The following is a 23343-nucleotide window of genomic DNA, read 5'->3' as shown; positions in this document are numbered from 1 at the left end:
TTGTGCGATGGATTAATGGGTAAAAAATATAATTAAAAAAATGCAAAGATGCTGCTCGGCTGTACAGGCTACAAACTGTCCGACCTTTAACCTCCGAGCTGAGGTCACATGTCGGGCTCGCTGTCGGGGTCCCAGCAGAGGTGGGACGGGAAGCTCAGCTCTCTCTCCTGGGCGTAGCGCGTCCAGCGCTCCTCGTCGCCCCGGTGAGTCAGATACCTGCAGCCCATCTTCTGCTCGAACTCCCTGAGGTCACACCACAGCTGGAAGTCCTGCAGGAGGGAAGATGAAGAGGAGCAACACAGGCGAAAAACTAGTTCAGTTGTTTTCCAACCCCGGGGTGGCAAAACCAATCTAAGGGGTGAGAAATGGTAAAAAAAAAAAAAAAAAAAAAGATTCTGATGCACAAAATGTTGTTTGCTTTTGGATTTTTCTCCAATCTTTCCTCTTTTTTTTGTAACACTTTCAAATTTTACCTTTTCAAAGGCTCAGAAAAGAGCCTTATTTTTGACTTCACGCCACCTTATGATGTCATATATGAACTTATACATTCAGAAAATTACATTAAACAATCAATAAATTTGGGTTTTAATTACTAAAATTTAAATATGCAACACAATTTGATAGAAAACATGTAATAGGTTGGCAAAAATGACATACAATCCAGTATTTTAGCTATAATCTGTGGGATCAGATCCTCGACAACCATTTTCCAGTATAACCCTGCTCATCTCAGACTGTAAACGACTAATGTATCTGACCTGCAGCCAGGGGTGTCCTAATGCTTTTCCCACGCTGAACCTCCGTCTGACCGACACCTGCAGCAGGTTGTTGATGAGACTCACGGCTGGAGAGGAAAAGACAGACGAGGCAGATTTAACAGTGGTCCGCTGGTGCCACCCAGTGGCCGACAGGAGACACCACAACACACTCTGTACAGCAAAGTTTCACTTGGTGTAAGAGATCATACAGCTTCAAGGGAAGAGGTGGAACAAGCAGAGAAAAATAGATGATGATGATGCGTTCAAGGACACTCTGACATCTGAACTCTGATTATGGCCATGAGCATGAGAAAAGTCAGTCAGTTGGTACTGCTAGATGATTTGGGGTTTTAGTGCATCTTTCCCAACCATGCAACACTTCATGTCTCTCAACAACAACACAAATATAAATAAACAACAATAACAACAACTCATGTTCCACATCCTCAGTTGTAAATGTGTCAAACAGAAAAAAAATAAAACCTCCTCCTCACCCTCCAGTGAGATGGAGGCCCAGGGTTGTCGTGGGTACATGAAGGCAGCGTTGGTGATCTGCTGCTTGATGTCCTCGTCCTCGTTGAAGGGGAACGTGCCGCTCAGGCTCACGTACGTGATGACGCCGACGGACCACATGTCCAGGGAGCGGTTGTAGCCGCTGCTGCTGATCACCTCTGGCGCCAGGTAGGCCGGCGTGCCCACGACGGAGCGCCGGAAAGACTTCTCGCCGATGATGCGGGCGAAGCCGAAGTCGCACAGCTTCACCTGCGATACGGACACGGAGCGGATGTAACGTGACTGACGCTGGACATTAAACGCATCACACAACACTTTCACAAATCCCACCTGAGGGAAGGGGTCCGCTGAGGCCAGCAGCACGTTCTCAGGTTTCAGGTCGCAGTGAGCGATGTGTTTGAAGTGCAGGTACCGCAGAGCCTCGAGGATCTGCAACACACAACATGAGAACAACTAGTTAGAATTCAGTATTTCTCACACACACACAACATTTTACATTTTCAAAATTAGCGTAGTTAATGACGCAAGGGCGATCGTACCTGCGTGACCAGGAAGCGGGTGGTGCGTTCAGGGAGTCGTCCGGTCTCGCTGGACAGAATCATCTCCAGCATGTCTCCGTGGAGCTTCTCCATGACGACGAAGACGTGCTCCACCGTCTCGAACATCCCCTCCAGCAGGACCACACCGAGGTGGGACAGACTCTGGACAACACACACACACACACACACACACACACACACACACACACACACACACACACACACACAAACGTAGATTAGATGTTAAGGAAGATAAAAGTATAATGAACACAGAGCTGAAAAAACAAAAAGAGTCGGTACCTGCAGGATGGCCACCTCGTTCCTCAGCTGTCTCTCCTGTCTGGTGGGGAAACGCGTCTTGTCGATGACTTTGATGGCGACTGGTCGAGCTGACTTCCTGTGAGTACCTGAAGAATGACAAATAACTTGTGTAACTACATGCTCGCAGTGAAAATCTTAAAAAGAGCCACATTTCTCACATGTTTCAGTCTTATTCTGCTTTAAAACAGTTACAGTCAGTCAGATGTCTGCAGGTTACTGATACTTTTCTTGGTTTTTCCTTTAAATTGTACCAACAACGTGGATAAACTCACCTTTGTACACGACTCCAAACTGTCCTGAGCCCAAAACCTCATCTGTGAAGATCTGATACACTGAGCTGATGTCCTGAAACACACATAAACACACATCAACAGTGTACAACGCACTATAGAGTCAAACAAGTTCACTGTTTATTATAGATTCAGAAGAACTGATCTGATCCTTACCACGCTGTCTCTGTGCGAGTCTTTTCCTGTAATCAGAAGAACAAGCACTTACATTCAACAAGTTTTCTGTGACTCATCCGGTCTGTCTCATTAAAAATACATTTAAAAATTGTTATATAACCCTGATTACAATATTTTTCACTCATTGCATTTATAAAAATAAATCCAAATTAATTTGCTTCAGTTTGGATTCATGCTCCACCGCCCACATCCATTTTTGTGTAATAACTTATTAATAGAAAAGCAACTAATTAATTTCTTGGTTACATAATTAATATCAGATAACATAAAAAATCGTTTGCAGCTCACTCTGCTTCTCCTCGCCGCTTCCTCCGCTGCCCTGGACGGGCATCAGGGCCTGACGGACGGCGCTCTCCCAGGCCGGCCCGTCCTCTCCCGCCACCACGCAGTACACCAGCGAGGCCGTCACCACCTCGAAGGAGTGGCCGCTGTTGCCTGGCGACAAAGGCACGGAGAGCTGGGCGGGGCCTCGGACCTGCAGCACCTCGGACAGAGCGATCTCCTGGGGAGAAGGTGAGGAGAGAGAGAGAGGGAACGTTTTAGCACGTTCATGGAAAATGATAGAAAACTTGACACATGGGTGTTTGTCGGTGAGGAGCTCTACCTTGTAGTACTTGGTGCTGCTCTCGTTCTGGTACAGAGTGATGCTCTTCCAGTCCAAGATCCAGTAATGACGCTTCCTCTGAGAAGACAAACATCAGTAATAATCAGGGTGTCTGCAGGTGCTTAAAGGTGCAATATGTAAGACTTTTTGTATCATGCCGTCTGTGTATCGTGTTGCAGAGATGTCTCCTGAAGTTAGCATGCTGACTAGCTAGCCATGGCCCAAAGCTCCAACACTTCTCTGGTGCTTCAAGCTCCCAGTCCAGACCACTAGATGCACGGCTAACCGAGCTAACAGCAGCTACAGTTAGCCGATACTCTGATGATACGCTGCCCACTATTTTGCTTTTTTTTATATGACTTCCACAGCTGGTAATTCTTACATATTGCACCTTTATCATGTCTTAAAATGTCTTGTCTTGTACAATTTTATAAATATTAGACCTGATAAGTCATTTAATAGTGTTAGATTTTGAATTGTGTGGTCTTAGTTGCCACAAACATTGTATTGACTTTAATGTATCCATCTTTTAATTTCTTAAGTTCACAGTTAACAAGTCAAATTTTACAAATACAGTAAACAGTAACCAATATAGGCTACTTCTTTGTCGTCGATGGAGAAAGTCACCAGACTCCCTAGAAAAATCACTCAATTTTGAGACTTGCTGCCTCAGAAGACACTGTATGACCTTTGTGAAACGCTTTCTTCAACAAATTCTTAACTATTTGGGCCTTCCTGTTAATTCGGCTAATGTTACACAGATTTGTAAAAGTGCTTTTTACTGGATTTTTAGGGACTCTGCAAAGTGATTACAGAGCTGAGCCGCTTTTAGCCACGTTTTAATCTGTGTGTGTGTGTGTGTGTGTGTGTGTCTCACCAGTGTGTCAGTGTTGGTGTGATGCAGCAGCCACCCCTCTCTCAGGACTCCACCGGCCCTCCTCTTAGTGTGATGCACCGTCTGGACGAGCCTCATCAGAGGGATGTAGCTGCTGAAACACGGACTGGTGGAGGGACGGAGGACAAAGGACACGAGGAAGAAATAAAATCAGTCTGATGCAGGGATGAAAACTGAATTAAAGTATCCTCTATGTGCCTCTAGGTGGCAGTGCGGCACAAAGCTCACTGACCACAAACCAGCGCGTCATGCAGATGAATTCAGTGACGGGTGACAGGAAAGACGAGTGTGTGTAGATGAGTGTGTGTAGACGAGTGTGTGTAGACGAGTGTGTGTGTGTGGAGTCAAACTTCTGACACATCAGGATATTGTGGTTACCACCTCTCAAGAGGGATGACATCACCCGCGATGACATCACCCGCATAAATTACCGGGCTTCTGACCTCATCGGCTCTCGCTGCTGCTCCTCGTCTTTGGTCTCGGTCATCGAGTCTCCGTCAGTGGACATCTCGTCGTCAGAGAGGTCTAGTGTTGTCATAATGGTGAGCACTGAATCATTGTCCCCGGGGTCCGGTCGGCAGCTGGGAGCCACCACTGGGGATTCTGGGAAAATGACATCATGCGCAAACGCTATCAGGACTGCAACTTATATTTACTTTCAGTTGACTGATTAGCTGTTAAAGCTATAAAAGGAACAATTATTAATTATAACAATTATTATTCTATTATTTTTATTTTAAATTTATTTTTTAATTTAATTTATTTTTTTATGCATTTATTTATTTTTTAAATATATATATTTTTTTTTAAATTGAAAAAATTAAAATTTATTTTTATTTTATTTTTTTTTAGAGAATTATAATAATGTTTTATTCTGTTTTCCATTTTATTTTTTATGTGAGGTAAAAATAAAAAAAATGATAAAAACATTAAATGTCCATTTTGATCCTCCAAGAGAATTTCAGTTTGGGTACCCTCGTCAATAAAAAAAAAAAAAAAAGTAAAGTAGGAAAAATACTAAATTGAGGTCTTAAAATTTCTCAATTTGTTCAAGTAACAATCTTTAACCTGAATATAATCACTTTGTAATAATATCAGAACAGAGAAGTAGCAAATATTCACATATGAGAAGCTGAAACGAGCATTAACTTGATAAATGACTGAAATTTTTAAAGTTAAAAATGTAGCTAGCTGTTAAAAAGTTGTTGTTTTAATCACTGAGGCACATTTTTACATCATTCTCACTCACTCGATACCAAAGATGAATAACATGATAACAACATGACTTAAGAATATGTTGTTTATTCTTTGGGATTTTCTTATTATTATTATTTTAATATTTTGTCTGTTTACAGACATGCTAGCAGCTCTGAGGCTGTACTCATGTGCAGAGGTGCTTCGATTAAAATGCTAACGTCAGGATGCTAACACGCTCACAATGAAAATGCCATCATGCTGATGTTTAGCAGATATGTTTACCATGTTCACCTTCTTAGTTTAGTAAGTTAGCAAGCTAACATACGCTAATTAGCACTCAACACAAAGTAAAGCAGAGGCTCAGCAGATGTCATTAGCTTTGCTTTTCTGATCTTTTAATCTCTTTTGTGTTTATGACTTGTTGTTCTTGACTTATTTGTAAAGCTTTTATTTTACTGCTTGTTTTATTTTATTTTTACATATTTGAAATAAAAATATATCAATAATCAGTCTGGTAATATGGGACCTACATTAAATCAGGATCCTGCAGCTAAAGATGCTATCTGGCAAAATCATTTGAAATATCCTCAGGCTTTGATCACATTTCCCTGAGTCATCACCTCACTCGTACAAACATGATGTTGAATCTAAAAGTAGTCCTGAATCTATCAAATACTGTTAACTCGGAGGGTGAATCATCTTTGACTCATCACAGGGTTACAGGAACATCAGAGCGGGGGCCTTTTCAAAGAAGCTGATGATGATCTAACAGAGTTACAAGCCCAGAATACAGAACACAAGACCTCCAGAGATCGCTGCTCACCTTCCCCGTTGACGCCTCTCTTCTCTCCTGGACAGTCTCTGGGGACCAGCTGCTCGCAGCGCCGGTGGCAGTTAAACCTGCAGTCTGACAGAACGAGCAGAGACGAGAGGATTGAAACACTTGAATTGACTTTTAAATGTGATTTTGTTCTCTCTGGGCTCAGAATATGTTTCTGAAGCTCTAATCTACAAACGGCTCGTCAGAGTCAAGGTGCTGCTGGAACAAAGCATCTAAAAATGGGCCTCAGTGGAAGATTGTGTTTTAATATATTACATGACTCATCGCTGCAAAATAGTTTTGAGAAGAAGGCGGCTACAAAACGCTTACGCTTCAAAAAAGCTGAAATTATTGAAAGCTTTCAACCTCAGAGGTTGCTTAAATAAAACAGATTACATACCATCTTTATGACAAACTATCTACTGAGGAAGAATGTGAGATGTGGTTAAAAGCTCTGGAAGAAGCCAGTTAGAGGACTGTGACTGTTAAGACCCCCCCAAAACAAGTTGTAGTTTAAAGGAAGGTACATTTATTGATTAAACAACAAACAAACAAAGGGAAACCCCCCTAAACAAACAAATAAACTGATGGGCCGACCAAAATAACCCTCAACTCCACTTTAAGCTTTTATAATCTTTAACTTATTGAAATGATTTATTAACTTAACTTAAAGGCAGCACAGCACAATGTTTGAGAGTTTAAAAGAAGTTTATACTTAAATAATTAATAATACACTTATTTGCTTTAAAGATTTAAAGAAGAAAAGCTAGATTTCATCGGCAACGGTGGTTGTTTAACAATGAGGACAACAACTCCCATGATCCTTTGCTACTGTATGCATCAGACGACTGTAGGTGTTTTGTTTTGGTTGTTTTGATTGAGCGACCGCTAGCGGAAGAAATCGCACGCTGTCCCTCGTACCTCTCTTTTCCAGTCTTTATGCTAAGCTAAGTGGCTAACTGTCTGCTGGTGCTAGCTACATATTTAGCACAGAGGCGTGAGAGGTGTCAATCTGCTCGTCTAACAACGGGCACTAAAGCAAATGGCATGTGAGCGGCCGTCTCACCTGAGCACTGCAGCCCCTGTCTGAAGAGCCCTTTGAGCAGCCGGTGGCAGTGCTGGCAGACGGTGGGTTTGGTGTAGCTGTGGATGTGGAAGGTGTGAGGCACCTGAACCCTGCTCTTGTACCCGATCCCCAGCCAGACCGGGGGCTCTGCCCAGGACGGAGGCCTGGAGGAGGGCTTGGACATGCTGATCTAGAGGCGTGATGGGATGTGTAAATATGTTTATTAGTGGAAGGAAATGTAACCCGGCGTCCTTTTTGTCGAGCAGACGACTGTTAATGCGGCTCACCTCTTCCAGACTTCCTCCTCCGGCCTGATTGGACAGGGAGTGCGTGCGGGGTCGTCGGGGAGGGAACAGCGAGAAACTGGTGCTAACCTGACGCCGCGCTCGACTGCAGTTGTTGGGCAACTGGAAAGCACAACGTTTATGAAAGTCTAATCCACAACCTGAGAGAGGACGAGGAGGAGGAGGAGGAGGAGGAGGAGGAGGAGGAGGAGACGATGGCTGTCAGTGGCTGCACATTTACAACACTGCAAACTTTACATCAGATGCTGGTTTATAAAACACTTTTGACGCAGCGATAGGACACTTTACCTTCACATTTTAACCCCTGTCGGACGAGGCCCCACAGCATCTCCCCACAGTGGTGGCAGAAGGTGGGGGTCCGGTACGACTGGACCACCAGGGAGTGTGGGCGGATCCTCATCTCAGTCACTGACGCTGATCCTGAGTCAGATAAAGATTAGATATGAATGATAAGTGGGTAAAGACAGTATCAGAACAAGTATTCTTTCCAATAACGCAGATAATAATAGACGATAACAGAAAATCAGCCCCATAAAGCTTTCTTTCTTCCCCCCCGCTCTACGCGTCTCCGACCTGCGATGATGACCTCGATGAGGTCTCCGTGCTGCAGCTCGTCGTGGTCTGTCAGGCGCAGCAGCAGCTGCTCTGAGGCGGGCTGGTGTCTGAACAGCAGAATCTTCTCACCGATGCCGACCACGCAGCAGTCTGGAGCCTGAACACACAGAGAGACGCTCACAGCCTTTCATCCGACAGACGAGCTACGTTCAGAGCTAATACAAAGAGCTACACGTGAACACAGAACTTAGTTACTTATTTAGATCTTTCATCACTTTTTCCACCTCGTAGTTTCTTTATTTAACACTGAGTAACTCGTTTCCACGCAGGCTTTACTGGAAATATTTGATGCTTCGTTATAACTTCATTTATATGATCTCAAGCCCGTAAACAGTATTATTAAACAAAGAGGTGTTCAAAAGAAAAATGATGCGGCTGTCGCTTTAAATCCAGGCTGCAAAAACAAACATGACAAACATAAAGGTTCCAAACCAAACCAAGGTGGTTGTTACTGTCAGAAACAGATGCATTCGGTGCCACCTGAGGTAAAGTTCAACATCTACAGGGACAGAAGTCACACCACCTCCTAACCATCAGAGACCATGACCTAGATACGCAGTAAAAATGGAAACCTGTCTATTGTGCTCAGTAGATAAGAGACCAAAGACGATACGATCTGAAACACTGCAGATGGCGAAGATAACCGCAGCTACAGTCAGTCAGATGTTTTCTACCCATCTTCTTTGCTGTATTCACACGTGTGAGGCGCTGAAACACAAAACTGCACCACGATATGCAGCGCGGCTGAGAGATGATGCTGAAGATACTGTGAGTGATGTTACAGCAGCACAACAGATCTGTATCATGTCATACATAAACATAAACAAGTGTATTGTTAGAAACCTTTTCTTTTTCTGGCATGGCTGCAACGTGCCTCCGGGTCTCCTCAACCAGCAACAATAAGGTTATTTTTACACATATTATATATAAAATGATAGATATATGTGGATAATCTGCATTTCAAGTTGCTTTTAAGGCCCTTAATAAAAGTTGGACGTTAGCATCTGCGACACACGCAGCTACACAGCACAGTACGTGACATATCTGCAGTGGCGCGCTCACGCCGTCAGGTTTGTGTACAAGTGATTGCGCAAGTGAAACACAAACACACGCACACACGCACAAAGACACGCTCTTCAGACCCCGCTGACCTGCTGCCTGGAAACTCGATCAAAGTATAAAGGAACTGTGTGTGTGTGTGTGTTCGTGTGTGTCTGAGAGGCTGCGGTTGGAAAGTTTGCTGTGCTCTTCGACCACACAGCCTCTGAGTGAGGCGGTGTGAAGAGCAGCCCAGCTGAGACCAACACCTGCGATTCATCTTTATTTAACCTCAACTACAGTTTCACTGCACCATTAAACTACCGACTGCTCATTTAAATTCTCCTCTGATAAAAAGATTCAGCTTTTATTAGCCGCCTCTCTTCCCTCCACCCTCATAAATACACCGTGAAGTTCAGTGGTGGAGGTGTTGAAAAAGACGGGTTTTGAGTCTGTTTCTACGGGGTCAATGCACTAAAACTGATCCACTGAAGCCAGAAACCGCTGCAGCTTCCTTCAGACCCCGCCCAGGCCGACAATGCACAAACACTTGGTGGTTTCTGAAAAAGCCACATGCTACACAGTAACCTACACAATCCTCCTTCACGAGCAGGGTGACCTTTCAGAGTCCACTTCCTGAGAAACGTCGTCTCTGGAACGTCAACTGAATATTTTCCAAGTGGGACTGTGTTTTTCTACCTCACACATCATCTCTTATTACTAATAATGCTCTTTGTAGCTGCTGCAGCAGTGTTGGGTTGTGGGCAATGACCACGTACATCCTGATCTCGCCATTGCATTTTTTTTACAAACAGGTTTTACACGCAGGTGTGGGATTTCAACGGGCTTTGAGAAGTTTTTAACAGCACTGAATGTTACTTCTAGTTTGTTTTAACCTACCTACCTGCCAGATATAAAGGGTTTACAACAGAGAAACTAGAAGAAGAGGATGAAGAAGAAGAAGAAGAAGAAGAAGAAGAAGGAAGATGGGGACTCACAGGAGACAGATTTGACTAAAAAATCGATACATGAGGGGCAGAATATTATATTATTATTTGTCTCAGACACCAAAAACACTATATCCTACAATTCCCACAATGCAACATCTTTTATCACACCTTCACTGCCTCCAAAATATCCACTTTTAACAAACCCAGTGTGCAATATTAACTATATATATTACCTTGCGCTCTATGATCTCCACCGCCAGCCTCTTGGCATGGCGATAGCTCAGGTTGCCAGCGGGGACTCGGACCTCCTCCCTGAACAGGCCGAGCTGGAACTGGACCAGCGCCGGCGCCGAGAGACTGGTGGGACTGGAGGGAGCCACTGCGGACATGGAGGAAGGTCCTGGAGCGGGATGGGATCAGGTTGTGGATAATTACAGTAAAAAAACACAAGTATGATCACAGATTCTGTTTTTTTGGTTCTATCTAAACACAAATCTAAAAAACAAATGAAAACATTTTTCTCGTCATACTTTGTGTTTGTGTTTTCACCTGCTGTATGACCATTAACAGATCTGTGCAACTTTATTTATATGATATTTACAGATAGGATTCCCTCGCATGCGTGTGCTGAAAACAAAATAAACCCTGACATGGACTACATACAGTATGGTGAGAAAATGGCGGTATCTCAGAAACTACAAGGAGCACAAGTGTGAAAAATAAACACATTTTCAGCTTTTTTCATCATATATTATATCATAATTTCAAGATTTTGGACCCCTCAGAACAAATGTTGTATCCTTTTTTCATAACACAGTAAAATCTTCAGACACAGACGGCTTCCTTCCTGCTACCAAAATAAAAACATCACCTAAAAGATGCTCAGTGGAAGCAATCTTACTTTCTAATCCCGAATCATTCAAGCGCCGATCTTCCACTCCAGTTGCAGGATCGTATCTCATCGATGTGACAGCTGACTGTGTTTCTAAAGTCTCAAACATGAACTCTGGTGGGTCTGGTTTCCTTTTTGCGGGGCGTCGTTGTAGACAGGAAGTGACAAGAGCGCAACACTCACCTTCTGTGAGAACGGTGACACTGCAGCGCACGGTTAACACCCTCGGCCCTAGCTGTGAAAACCCCCACACACACACGTAAAACACACACACGCACTTTGAAATGGTCAAAAGACGAGGAAGACGTACAAGACGCAGAATCGAGTTTTGAAAAGTGGAATTTGTGTTTATTGAACGTTTGATAAAATACACATCAGGTTGGCCCCTTCACAATAAGATCCATCAGCAGTACAGGAGCTGAAATTGTACACAAACAAGACCCCCTCGTACCCACAACACTTAATCAATGCGCTGATCTCCACAAATATTTGGACGTCAGAGAAACAAAAGATCAGATTCATGTCTCAAACTTTGGAATCGACGACTTCAGGACGAACATTTACACCCAGAGCGGTTTGCAGGTTTTCTCTCAGCCGATTTATTGAGCGACACGGTGCGTAAATGCTCATACACATAGTCTGAGATGCTTCCCAGGGGTGTGCGAGTGCCTGATTAATACAGTAAATGATTGATTAGTATTGGTAATACAGTACGGTGCGTAGAGGAAGCCGCCTTCAACTACAAATTAGTGTTTTCACTAACGTTTGTACACTACGTGGTGTCGATTGAGAGTGTGTGATTAAAGGAACTTCCCATCGTTGTGTGTGTGAACATGTGACATACAGTAAATACATATAAAGGTCGTATACGGATAATTCTGTACATTATTTGCTGCGAACGACACTTAAAGCACTTTAAACGTCTCTCCGAACACTTACTTTACTCCTTCGTTTCCTTCATGCACGTGTTTCTTCGTCGCCATCCGTCACTAACCTGCGCCGCCTTGCACATTCAGCACAATCAGAAGCTGATAATAATAATTAGCACTTTTTTTTAGACTCGGCAGTGTGATTTCAAGAAGGTGGGACCTCAGGTTATTTAGGGCACATGGCGATGGTGTGCACGCACCATCGTTGACAAAATGCCTTCACGACAAAAAAAAAACCTGCGTCGTCTTCTTGAAATCAAACTCAGATCGTCAGGAATTCACCGTTTTTTGGCTTTCTTGTGTTAGAAGATTCAGGAGTAAGATGGAGGAAGGCCCAAAAAAAAAGCAACTTCTTGACAATCTGATCACATTCGAGCCCAGTTTCCACTTCACATGTACATTCTGTGGACTGTTCTCTTGGTATCGGTCTTATTTTGGTGGAGTTTAGCTCCCGGCCTGCTAAACAAAAAATCCAGCGTGAAAGCCACCGGACCGCACAATCGACATGAAATGTAACATTCAAAGAATCAGTTTTCGGTACCTTCAACGTAAAAAGCTCTGAGCCAGAACAGGAAAAAAAAACAAACATCAGCACAACAAACTTCATCGAGGACGGACGATCAACGGCTGATGGTGTCCATCCGGGTCAGCATTGATATCACTGAGGATTGTTTTGTACAAAATGATACATATTCAGCAAACGAGGGAAAAACAACTCACAGCAGGAATTAATAAAAGTAAACATATCGTAGCTGACGCACTGCGCCCGCTTCGAACCAACAATAAAAAGGTAGTTACCCAGATATTTTTAAACGAGGGTTGATTATGCCTTTAACATCCTGGTTTAATGATTGTAAACAAATTTTATAAGATTTTAATACTTTTCACAGCATTTTCTTTTCAATATTACTCAGACTTGTTTGGTAAAAGTCTGGAAATCCAAAGTTTTTGGAGATAGAAGTGGGAAAAGTGACCTGAAAGTGATGATGAAAGTGACCAACTCTCCTGTTGTACCACGCAGGAGGTTTATGTGTTGATCCACTTTCAAATGAACTTCCTGGCTCTTTTTTATTTCCCCGTGAGGCACCAACGAAGTTCATTTGAAAACTAGACGTCTCCTGTAACTTGACCTGTCGAGGACTCACTGGAAACCTCCACATCCGCTCTCAAAGTGCATTATTACAGCAGATTTGAGTGACTGAGGTACTGAATTTATCAGCATTTTAGCAACATTTCAACGTTTCCTTTCATCTTTTCCTTCTTTTCCAGTCTTCACCCCGTCACATGAGTAGTGTTTTCTCCGACTGAAACCCTCTTCAACCCAATAAAGTGTAAACAAAGAGAAAAACAAACAAACAAACCAATGTGCACTATATACAAAGAATGAAATATCAAATAATTTAAAACTGTATATACATAAAAAAAAAACAAGAAGGCAAAAAGTGAGGTTTAAATGGTTAGTGCTAATGGTTTTTTGAGAATCCCCAAAGATTGCTTGTGTCATCTTTTCGTACCTCTGATAAAATCGAAGCGGATCGTACCATTTTTACCGTCATGCTACTGGTGATATATACAGAGTGCAATGCTTCTCTTGGAGCTGAAACCGGAGTATTTAGCCTACCTAAGGTTGAGTGTCTGCACGTGAGGGTGTGGATCGAAGAGACGGACTCACCACGATGTGGATACGACGCTTTGCTACGGTGCTACGAGTCAAAAAACACGAGGCGTTCAGGTGCAGACATTCCACTTTCTAGTAAGCAGCATGCTGATTAATGAGTATCTAAATATTCTCTTTTTCTGATCGAGGGCGGCGGTTTGTACAGCGAAGCAGCAGCGACTGTGTCGCACAGGATGACTGGCTTTTAATGCGACTTTTTTTTTACTCCACTGTTCTTCAAAAAATATGCTGCAGGTGCAAGTGTTTGATCTGGCGTTGAGCTTTAGGTGTGTTTGTTGGATCAAACCGAGCTGCAAACAGCCTCTCCTCGTCGGGCCGCTCTGTCTCCGCCGAGTCCCGCCTCCTGTCTCTGTCTAGCCAATCAGGGAGCTGCGTCTGGATAGGTCAACGTTACTGGCGCTTAGTCCCCTGCAGTCAGAGAATCCGGAGTTGGCGTCCTGAAAACAAAGAAAGATGATGTTGAAACTACTTCTACTGACAGTTCGATTGTCAACTTAATCTTCTGTGCGATGAACGCGTATATAAAACGTCGTACCTGTGTGGTCTCCTCAATGCTCTTGTTGAGGAAGTTGAGGGAGCTCGCTCTCTTCATTCTGAGCAGAACAATCAAACAATGAGATCTGCCGCTTTATTCCTGTTATTACCAATCATTGACTTTGGGTTCAGGACTCTACTCTCTACTCTAACTGATGATGAATGACTGAGTCATCTCACCCTGGGTTGCGGGGCTCCTGGGGTCCGCTCCCCTGCAGCTTCTTCACCAGCATCTCGCTGCTCCTTCTCAGGGCGTCACGAATCTTCCCGAAGGAGCCGCTGCGGCGCAGAGACCCGTTACCGTCCTGAGGAGAGAAAACAGAAAAACCGAGTCAGCGTTTAGTGAAGACATTAACTATTGAGGAGATTCCCCGTTGAGACTACAAAGACTGCTCTCATGCTGGTGCCTCACCGAAGGGCATTTACTTTGAATTAATTCTTAATGTCAAATAATTACATTATTCATATCAATTTATCTGCCTTGTGTGCGAGGTCGCGTTGACCTTTAAGTGATGAACTTATTATCACATAACTGGCGTCGAGGTACAAGTGAAATGTGTCCGTGAACTGACCCCGTTCCACTCGGCGGAGTCGTCGCCCTCGCTCTCTCCCCGCTGTCCTCCCGGCCCGTTGACTCCTTCCCTGCTGTGTCGTCTGTCGCCCCCGCCGGCTCCTCCGTCCTTCAGCAGCTCCACCACCTTACTCTGGTTAATGGCATCAATTCCCTGAGAGGGAACGAGAGCGAGGACACAAAGAGAAGAAGAAAAACAAGTGTGAAGACGAGTGATTTAAAGGTTCGTTTATTACAACGTACACACATTTAGCTTCGTGATCTCAGTTTCGTTTATGGGCTCATAAATCACAGCGGGAACGCCTGTTGAACTAATCAGGCATCTTAACTGACCGAGCTGCTGAAAAGAACCCAGTCGACTAATCTAACAGCCGTATTTCAACCGCTCCTGTCTGTTAAGTACCTGTTTACGGGACTTGCTGGCGCACTCCTCCAGTGTTTCCGCTGCCTCCAGTTTGCCCTGGCGACGGTACAAAGCTCCCAGACTTTTGAGGGTATTGTTCACCGTGGGGCTGCAAACAAAACCCAGCGAGACAAGAGTGTCATTTCTATTTATTCCACACAGTTTAGCCGAGTCACAGCCAGGGTTAAACAAATACATCAGTTTGCAGAGCCTGTCGCTTTTATTAGAATTGCACATTTGCCAGTGTGTGTTTTCCACAAAGTCAACCTGAGGTGAGAACAAACGATGAACACACTCTCGCTGCTTTAAGGACCTGATGACCCACTTGGCTTTTACTGACACATGGTTTGAATATTTTTCTGTCCTTATTTATCAAGATTCTTAAAAATATCCTCACCTGTCCACCTTGCAGGCCTTGTACCAGCTCCCATACTCGACATACGGGCCAGAGTCCTTGCGCTTACCCTAAGAAAGAGACAGCCGAGAGAGACACAGAGAACAGAAAGAGGGGGAGATTAAGATGAAACGAGGCAGAGGGGCAGCCGGGGCCAAGTATGAAATATTACCCTATTACAAACAGCCTATTAACAAAGTCCCTGCTCTCATTTGTATCGTCTGCTGCCCTCCATCACTCTTAATCCGCCGTCCGGCCCATTTCCATAATAAGCTGCCTGCCATACATGGAAGAAAAAAGGTCAAACTGAATAACTGACCTTGCTCTCCTCTCTCTCCTCTGCGTGCATCCAGATCGGCTTGTTGTCATCTGCGAAGGGAGGACAAAAACAAACACATGAATGCTTTTTGATATTTACAAGAACTGGACGAGAACACTCAAAAGAATCTGCAGCAGAAGCCAAAACTGGCCAGAAAATATTCCCTCTCTCTCGTAAACACATGATTTTATCAAAAAACACATGGCTGCCTTTAATTACACTTCCGCAGTGCCAAATTCCTGCCAAGGCCCTCTCTCTCTGGCGCTGGGCATGTGAGCACATAAGGGTTTGATGGGCTTAGCGGCGGCAGGAGGGAAACATCGACATTAAGCCGCTTCGCACGCTTCAAAAGCAGGAAATAATCCTCCGACCTGCTGAGAGTACCGAGGGCGACGGCAAGGGATCAAAAAAAAATCCCAAAACGCTGCTACATGTCGGGGAGAAATGGGTCGGCTCCTGGATGTTTTCGTTCTTGCCGCCGAGATTAAGGATCCTCGGCGACGTTTAAAGGTCAGTCATGTGCATGTTTTTCGGTACGCGCTGTCGAAATGTTAGCTCCGCTTACTGTTGACGGATCCAAACTCCTTCTCGTGCGCCCTGGTCAGGATCTCTTTGTACAGAGCCTCGGCGTCTTTGAACTTCCCCTGCTTCAGGTAGCACGTCGCCTGTGGAGAAGCAGCGAGGAGAAGCTTTTATTAAATGTGTCATGAGACGAGATTAGAAAACAGAAGAGCAGGAAACAAGTCAGATGCAGTTTCGTTACTGTACGTCACAAGTTTGAGCCTTGAAAAACGTCCCCACCAGGTTATTTTTGGTCTTGGCCACGTTGGGGTCGTCAGCGCCCAGCTTGGACTCGTAGATCTCCAGAGCTCGTCTGTAGTAGTACTCCACCTCGTCGTACTTGCCCTGGTTCTGACACAGCAGGGCCAAGTTGTTCAGCTGCTTGGCCACATCTGGGTGGTACTTCCCCAACACCTGGAGACAAAGTAATGCACGCACGTTCGATCTTAATCATGTGGAGGCAACAAAAAAAACTACATTTTCTACATTTTACATTTCCAGTCGCTGGTTTTTACCTTCTCTCTGATCTCCAGCGCTCTCTTGCAGAGCGGTTCAGCCTCCTTGTATTTGCCCCTCTTCCCGTACAGAACGGCCAGGTTGTTGAGGGTGGCGGCCACCGCTGGATGATCCTTCCCCAGTGTCTTCTCTCTGATGGCCAGCGCGTCATTCAGGAGGTGAGCTGCTTCTTTGTACTTGTTCTGGTCCCTGGAGGCCCGAACACAAAGACAGCACTTTGTTTAAGAGGTGTTTAGTTGATATCAGCTATAAATATTTAAAACAACCTCCTCTCCGTTCCCCACCTGTACACCAGGGCCAGGATGTTCAGCATGGTGGCTACGTCGGGGTGGTCGTGTCCAGACGTCTTCTCCAGGTCCTCCAGGGCTTGTTTGCACAGCGGCACGGCCACCTCGTACCTCCCCTGCGAGGCGTACTGGATCACCAGGTTGTGCAGCGTCCTGAGGCGGGCCGGGATCTCGTAGCCGCCCTGCTGGGCTGCCGCCTCTCCGCTCGGCTGGGCTGCGAGACAGACGGGAGGAAATTAAAACGTCTAGCTGTCAGTCTGTGATGGGAATATTGATCATTTAACAGATGGTGTTTTCTTCTCCAACTCCATGTCTCCGTAAGCATTGGACAGATAGCATTCGCTGCCATGTTCCCAAACTATCCCACAACACAACCTACGTTATTGGCTCGTCAAAATCCAAGATGGCGGTATTTGTGAAGCAGCCAGTGTAGTAGATACAGTATGTGTGACATGCCTGGACAGCTATAGAAAGCGAAAGACTTTCCTAGACTGTCAAACAAAGATAGCTAGATGGCAGATTCAGACGTACGGAAGCCAGGTAACGACAAAAACTTTCAAATGGGGAAAAAAATCATGATTCAAATGTTTTTTTCATGGAAGAGCGCATACACAAGGGTCAAACCAGATGTCAAGAGACTAATGAACTAGCTAAAATGTTAATCAAAACAGAACAAGTGTTATTTTTACGTATTATGGTTCAATGTGCAGCTGAGAGTCCCAGCAAAGCATTTAAGAGTATTCAGTTATTAATATTTAAAAAGACCAAGAGGCAAAGAAGAGCACTTACTGTCTGGCTAACGGGGAGGAAAGCTAACACGAGTGACCTTTTCTATCTTTCACTTTGTTGACACAGATCCACAAATCTTCTGTTTATATGGTGAATTAGCATCGGCCCGACCACAGCTCCTGCTTCAAATACGTCCAGCGTCCTATATAAACTATATCAGAGCTGTGGGGGGGGCTACTTATACAAAGAGCTGTTTGTATGAATGCTGAGAACAACTCGTGTCTCAGTGTTTAAATTACTCTGAAGGATTCAGGCTTCTGGGCAGTTGAGGCCTGAACGTTGCTGCTACTGAAAGACTGCATTGAGCTTTGAGTGATTTTATTTTGACAGGTCGTTCATGTAATAAATACGGCATTCATTCTCTCGCTGTACGTACAGGTGTGTGTGTGTGTGTGTGTGTGTGTGTGTGTGTGTGTGTTCAGCATCATGCTATCATCTCCTGTCTGATGTCTAAGAGCTGCTGCTGATGTCATACCTGGTCCCTGGTCATCATCATTGGGGAACAAGTCATCCAGACTGTCCTTTGAAGTGTCTCCTCCACTTCCCCCGCTGCCGCCGCCACCGGCGCTCTGGCTCTTCTCCTCCGAGGGCGACACGTCATCGTCGAACTTCTTGATCTGGTTCATGAACTCCAGGTGCTTCTTCTCCTCCTCCAGCTGGGCCACGCTCTGCTCGCTGCGCTGCAGCTTGTGCTGCGTCCCCGCCAGCTCGTCCCGCAGCCACTGGTTCTCCTGGCAGAGGCGGCGCACCTGGGCGCGCAGCTTCTGCTTCTCCGACTCTACAGCACTCAGGTGGCTCGACAGGGCGATGATCACCTGGGGGAGGAAAACTTTTTTTAATCTGACCTGAATATTAGGCACACCAGAGCAACCAATGAAAATGTTTCGTCGTCTCACCTGTGCCTCTCCCAGGCCGAGCTCGATGGCCTCCAGACTCTTGCGGAGCAGCCCCGATTTCTCCTGGGCGGCGGGCGGCTGAGCGCAGTCCAGCAGCGAGTTGAGGAGCTGGGCGTGTTCGCCGCGCAGCGTCTCCAGGCCCTGCATGACGGCCTTGGTGTTGAGGACGATCTCATCCTGGCTCAGTCGCTCCAGGGCTTCTTCGCGTGGGTACACCATGGTGGACATTGCCTGGTTTCATACACACTGCAGAACAGGAGAAAGAAACACAAAGATGACATTTTTGGTGTGGGATGGGAGCTGTTTTTGCCGAGTGCGTGTCGACTTTGTCCTCGACATTCTGCTCGGTGCGATCACATCCTTTATCAGCTGCTCACTGAGGTCGAGCGGAGGTGGAGAGGACAAAGAGACAGAACAGATGAGATAAGAAAGGAAAGAGGACAGGGAGGTGGAGGAGGACAGAAAGAGGAGAGAATGGAAATACGATACAATGAAGTTGAGGAGGAGGGAAATAAAGATACTCGATGAGAAGAAGGTCAACAAACTGAGCTACAAGAGTAGAAAAGAACAGAATGAACATAAAGACGAAATATAAACCCTCCAGGGAAACATTCATATCTAATATTACAGAAACACAGTTTCATTATTCACCTGTGCACACAGGATAAAGTAAAGTAAAGTATGTGCCGTAAACCTAAAGGAAGGGCACAAAATTGGAAACATCAGCAGGGGGATGGAGTTAACTGCATGAAGGCACATTTAAATTCAATAACAGAGTTTAAAAAGATGAACCGAGGATATGAAATATTTAGTGGAGTGTAGCTGGAGACTTCCTAAGTAAGTCGCTGCTGCACAAAGCTTTCCCTCCGAGCTCCCTTTGCTGTCTCTCTCTCTCCACAGCTAAACAATAGTTTCTCATTTCCTTATTGCATAACGCACTCCTTGGGCTGTTAGACGAGATGTAAAATGATAAGGGGGGTGCGTATGTGTGAGAGAGAGTGGTATATGTATAGTTAAAACCCATTCAGATTACTCCAAGAGGATTACTCCTCTGCTTGAAGGTGACGCAGCAGCTGCCAGTGAGCGGTAAAGCCAATTAAAGTGAGACATTGTCAACGACAGAGCTGTTGTTTTCAAAGAGGAGAGACTGATTCAGAGGTGACAGCATCAAATATCACAGGATGATCTAAACCAGAGTCCAGAGGTGTTTACACTCATTTACAAAAAATACTTCTCAACTGTAAAATGTCCTGCTCAGTGCATATCTATTTAATTTCTGAACACATTATGTAACTGATTGCAACGGGAAGATTACACTACCTTCGTACTGATTGTTTGATCAGAGCTGAAACTGATGATTTTTTTATTTATCAATTCATCTTTCACTTTTTCGATTAATCATTTAGCCTTTTTTAAAGTCCCAAAAGTGACGTCTGTGACCGTCAGTCAAAGAGCTGAGACATTTTTAATTTACAAGCATCCTAATGAGCAATGTCTGCCACCTTTTCAGAAAATCAACAACTTTTTAAAGTACAGTTTAGTTTGGACTGGAGCTGTGCCAACTATTAAATTAATCAACAACTATTTTATTCCCCTTAATCCATTTGAGCAATTCTTTACATGAAAAAAGTCAAAATTCTCTGATTCCAGCTTCTTAAACATGAATATTTTCCGGTTTCTTTACTCTCTTTGACAGCAAACTGAATATATTTGGTATATAATTCACCACTTTGACATTTTATAGCCCAAATATCTAATTTAGCAGATAACCGACAATAAAAATCATTAATTGCAGCCCTGTTTGAACAACTGATGCCTGCAGAGGATGTTTATTCTGAGCAGAAGTCATTACTCATGTGTTCAGTCATCATGAGCAATGATACGTTCACTGGTCATTCCTTCAGCTGGACACACGCAGATGAATTTAGCATTTATTCCTTGTGATCCTTTAGGAAAACAGATAATAAAAAGATATCTTGACGTTTAGTAAACAACATCTAGAAAGTTGCATGTTAGTATAGAAACGTGTGTGTGTCCCAGTTGTGGACAGATCCAGGTCCAGGACATCTAGTCTACATACTGACCAGCTGTAAATGAAACCATTGCAGCAGCAGCAGCAGGACAGAGGAGCCGATTGTGCAACATCGTGACTTTCTCTCTGTCCCTGCTTTGATGCTGGAGGCGCACCTGTTCTCCTCCTCCTCCTCCTCCTCCCCCCTCTCTCCCCTCTCTGTGTCGGTCTCCCCTCCTCCTCCCCTCCTCCCCTCTCCCATCCGCCTCATACGCTGACTGCAATGCACCAATATTCACATTTCCCGTCGCGTCCACGGTCCGCAAACGCAATCGTGCAAGCCGTGAAACGTCAAAACAAAAACAAAAAAAATTCACGCCGTCGCTTCTTCTTCGTGCATCTTAAATCGGGCTGTTTTTCCCCCAAAGGCACACATTAATGTGCCGGCGGATGGTCGAGGCCTGCGTTGCCGGGAGGGGCGGCAGCGTTTCTGGCTTGGCAGCAGATCAATCAAGGTGACCGGAGAATGGAGAGCAGGGTGCAGAAAGGACGGACCTATAACAGATGATTCATTTAATGGCCGTCGTTTACCGCAAATGCGTTCAAATGTCCCGATCTGACACGGAAAGTGTTTGTAAACAGAGCAGGCCCGAGCACCATGATGTTACACAATACACACTGATGCACCTTATTGTTATTATTATTATTATTATTATGAAGCGACTGTATGTTATTTACCAAATGCACGGATAATCATATAATAAGGAGCATTTTAAAACTGTTTAATGAGTAAAAACGACGGCGAGTGGTGCCTGCAGATGACACATTTACGGACCTCGCCGAGGATGCAGCGTTTTAATATGACAGCAACATCTATTTTAACCATACAACTGCGACTTCATGCTTATTTTAATATTATATATCCGTATTTTTTTTTACCTTCATCGAAGACAAGTGCGATGCTTTCCGTCCCCCGAACAAAGCGGCAGCACAATGTTGTGATGCTCCGGACGGACCAGTGTCAAACACACGCAGGCAAAACTAGCTGCTTCCGGATACGTTTTTCAAAATAAAACGCATAGCGGGGCGACACAGACTTAAAAACACAACAAAGCGGGACAAAAATAAACTATTCAATGACATAAGATCCTAACACTTCCAAAAAGGCGATTTAGCAAAGCAATTGGCGCTAAACACGTCTAGAAATGACCACTAATCGTGAAGTTAGCGTTCGCGCTAACCTTACTTTGAAGGACGCTGCGCGCTATGAACTCACGTTAGCTAACCTAGCTTACCTGTGTTTAGTTACACGCTTCTTCTCACGTTATTCGGCCGAAACAACGCACACAAATAGCTCTCACACTTCTCCGTTTAGTTTAACACGATTACAATCACAGCTCAGGTCTGTAAGCGAGCTAAAAGCCACGTTAGGGGAGCTCCCAGCGGCGACTACCTTCGTCCCAACGTACCCAGACTGTCGGTTGACGATGGAGGACGGCAGGGAGGCTCTTAAACGTGTCCAGAGTTGGTCGTCACTGAGCGGTCATGCTCACAAAGACTTCAGCTCAGGTAAAAATAAAGCGGTGTTGTCGATGTGCTCCAAATGTGACAGCCGGGAGACGAAAAGATGGCTGTTCTCCCAGGATCCCCGACCAAAGATGAAGTAAAAATATCAAGATGATTCACGTTTGACAGGAAGTTGTCTTGCGCATGCGTGTAGCCGAAGTGCCCATCCTAGCATTTTCTAGCTACTTTTTGAATAGTTTAAACATTTCATCTTGAAGATTATTGTCTGCAGGCTCTTTTAAGTTAGTTTAACAAGGATAAAATGATAATTTTGCTTTCATTAAACACCTGAAGCCCTCCATTGAGGCTTTAACAGCATGCTAGTGGATATAACCTTTGTTGTTACGTTGTTTTTAAGCAGTGTGTAGGTAATTTTTTTTAATATATGACACTTAAAGGTGCAATATGTAAGTCAGTAATATGGCTAACAAACAGGGGGGCAGCACATTACCAGAGTAACTGCTAACTGATGCTAACTATAGCAGCCGTTAACAAGTAAGTTCAGTTAACAGAGCAGGTAGCGGTCATATTAGCTGACTGGGGGAGTGTTGGTTTTGTTTACTATCAAACTTTCACCTCTTGAGATACAAAATGGATGGGGGCTAGCTGGTTAGCATGCTAACTTCAATGAATATCTCTGCAAAGCAGTTTAAAGATGTCTTTGAAGTAGTGTCAGCTCTGTTATTTCTTCACTTTCTGTTGCTAATTTAGCTTCATTTTTTAATGTTTTATACTAAAATTCTTACATACTGCACCTTTAAAAGATAGGTGACATAATAAATTATTACACATTATTTAAACCTGGTTAAAAAAAAAATATGTAAGCATGTAAATTTGGCACTTGAAATGGATGTTACTGACGGCTAAAAAATTAAACATGTTTTTCCACAGATCAGGATGTACATGGAG

The 23343-nt window shown here is 44.4% G+C and overlaps 2 protein-coding genes across 4 annotated transcripts; both read right to left on the bottom strand.

The window, feature by feature from the left end:
• Positions 1 to 33: 33 nt before the first annotated feature.
• On the bottom strand, positions 34 to 11302 carry prkd4 (protein kinase D4). The gene is made up of 19 exons (XM_073475120.1): positions 10990 to 11302; positions 10322 to 10488; positions 8059 to 8197; positions 7774 to 7905; positions 7468 to 7625; positions 7181 to 7370; positions 6118 to 6201; positions 4541 to 4700; positions 4080 to 4203; positions 3203 to 3280; positions 2887 to 3100; positions 2578 to 2603; positions 2404 to 2476; positions 2111 to 2217; positions 1811 to 1972; positions 1602 to 1700; positions 1253 to 1520; positions 759 to 844; positions 34 to 269 (listed from the first exon to the last, which is right to left on the bottom strand). The coding sequence occupies exons 1-19, from the start codon at positions 11087 to 11089 to the stop codon at positions 105 to 107; spliced, it is 2532 nt and encodes an 843-aa protein (XP_073331221.1). The 5' UTR covers positions 11090 to 11302; the 3' UTR covers positions 34 to 104.
• klc2 (kinesin light chain 2) lies at positions 11302 to 22488 on the bottom strand. Of its 3 annotated transcripts, none has more exons than XM_073475121.1 (14): positions 22338 to 22488; positions 18858 to 19103; positions 18437 to 18776; positions 17170 to 17386; positions 16885 to 17074; positions 16610 to 16783; positions 16374 to 16473; positions 15809 to 15858; positions 15493 to 15560; positions 15096 to 15204; positions 14694 to 14846; positions 14302 to 14426; positions 14123 to 14180; positions 11302 to 14024 (listed from the first exon to the last, which is right to left on the bottom strand). In XM_073475121.1, exons 2-14 carry the CDS (start codon positions 19083 to 19085, stop codon positions 13941 to 13943), a joined length of 1896 nt encoding a protein of 631 aa, XP_073331222.1. In that variant the 5' UTR covers positions 19086 to 19103; positions 22338 to 22488; the 3' UTR covers positions 11302 to 13940. The 3 variants fall into 3 exon arrangements, with proteins under 3 accessions (XP_073331222.1, XP_073331223.1, XP_073331225.1); XM_073475122.1 differs by lacking the exon at positions 22338 to 22488 and adding an exon at positions 21808 to 21895; XM_073475124.1 differs by lacking the exon at positions 22338 to 22488 and adding an exon at positions 20942 to 20982.
• Positions 22489 to 23343: the final 855 nt, after the last annotated feature.

This window comes from Pagrus major, chromosome 10 (genome assembly GCF_040436345.1).
Source record: "Pagrus major chromosome 10, Pma_NU_1.0".
In the NCBI taxonomy this organism is placed as follows: Eukaryota; Metazoa; Chordata; class Actinopteri; order Spariformes; family Sparidae; genus Pagrus; species Pagrus major.
The sequence above is the reverse complement of the archived record's forward strand: the minus strand, read 5'-3'. Positions and strand labels throughout refer to the sequence as shown.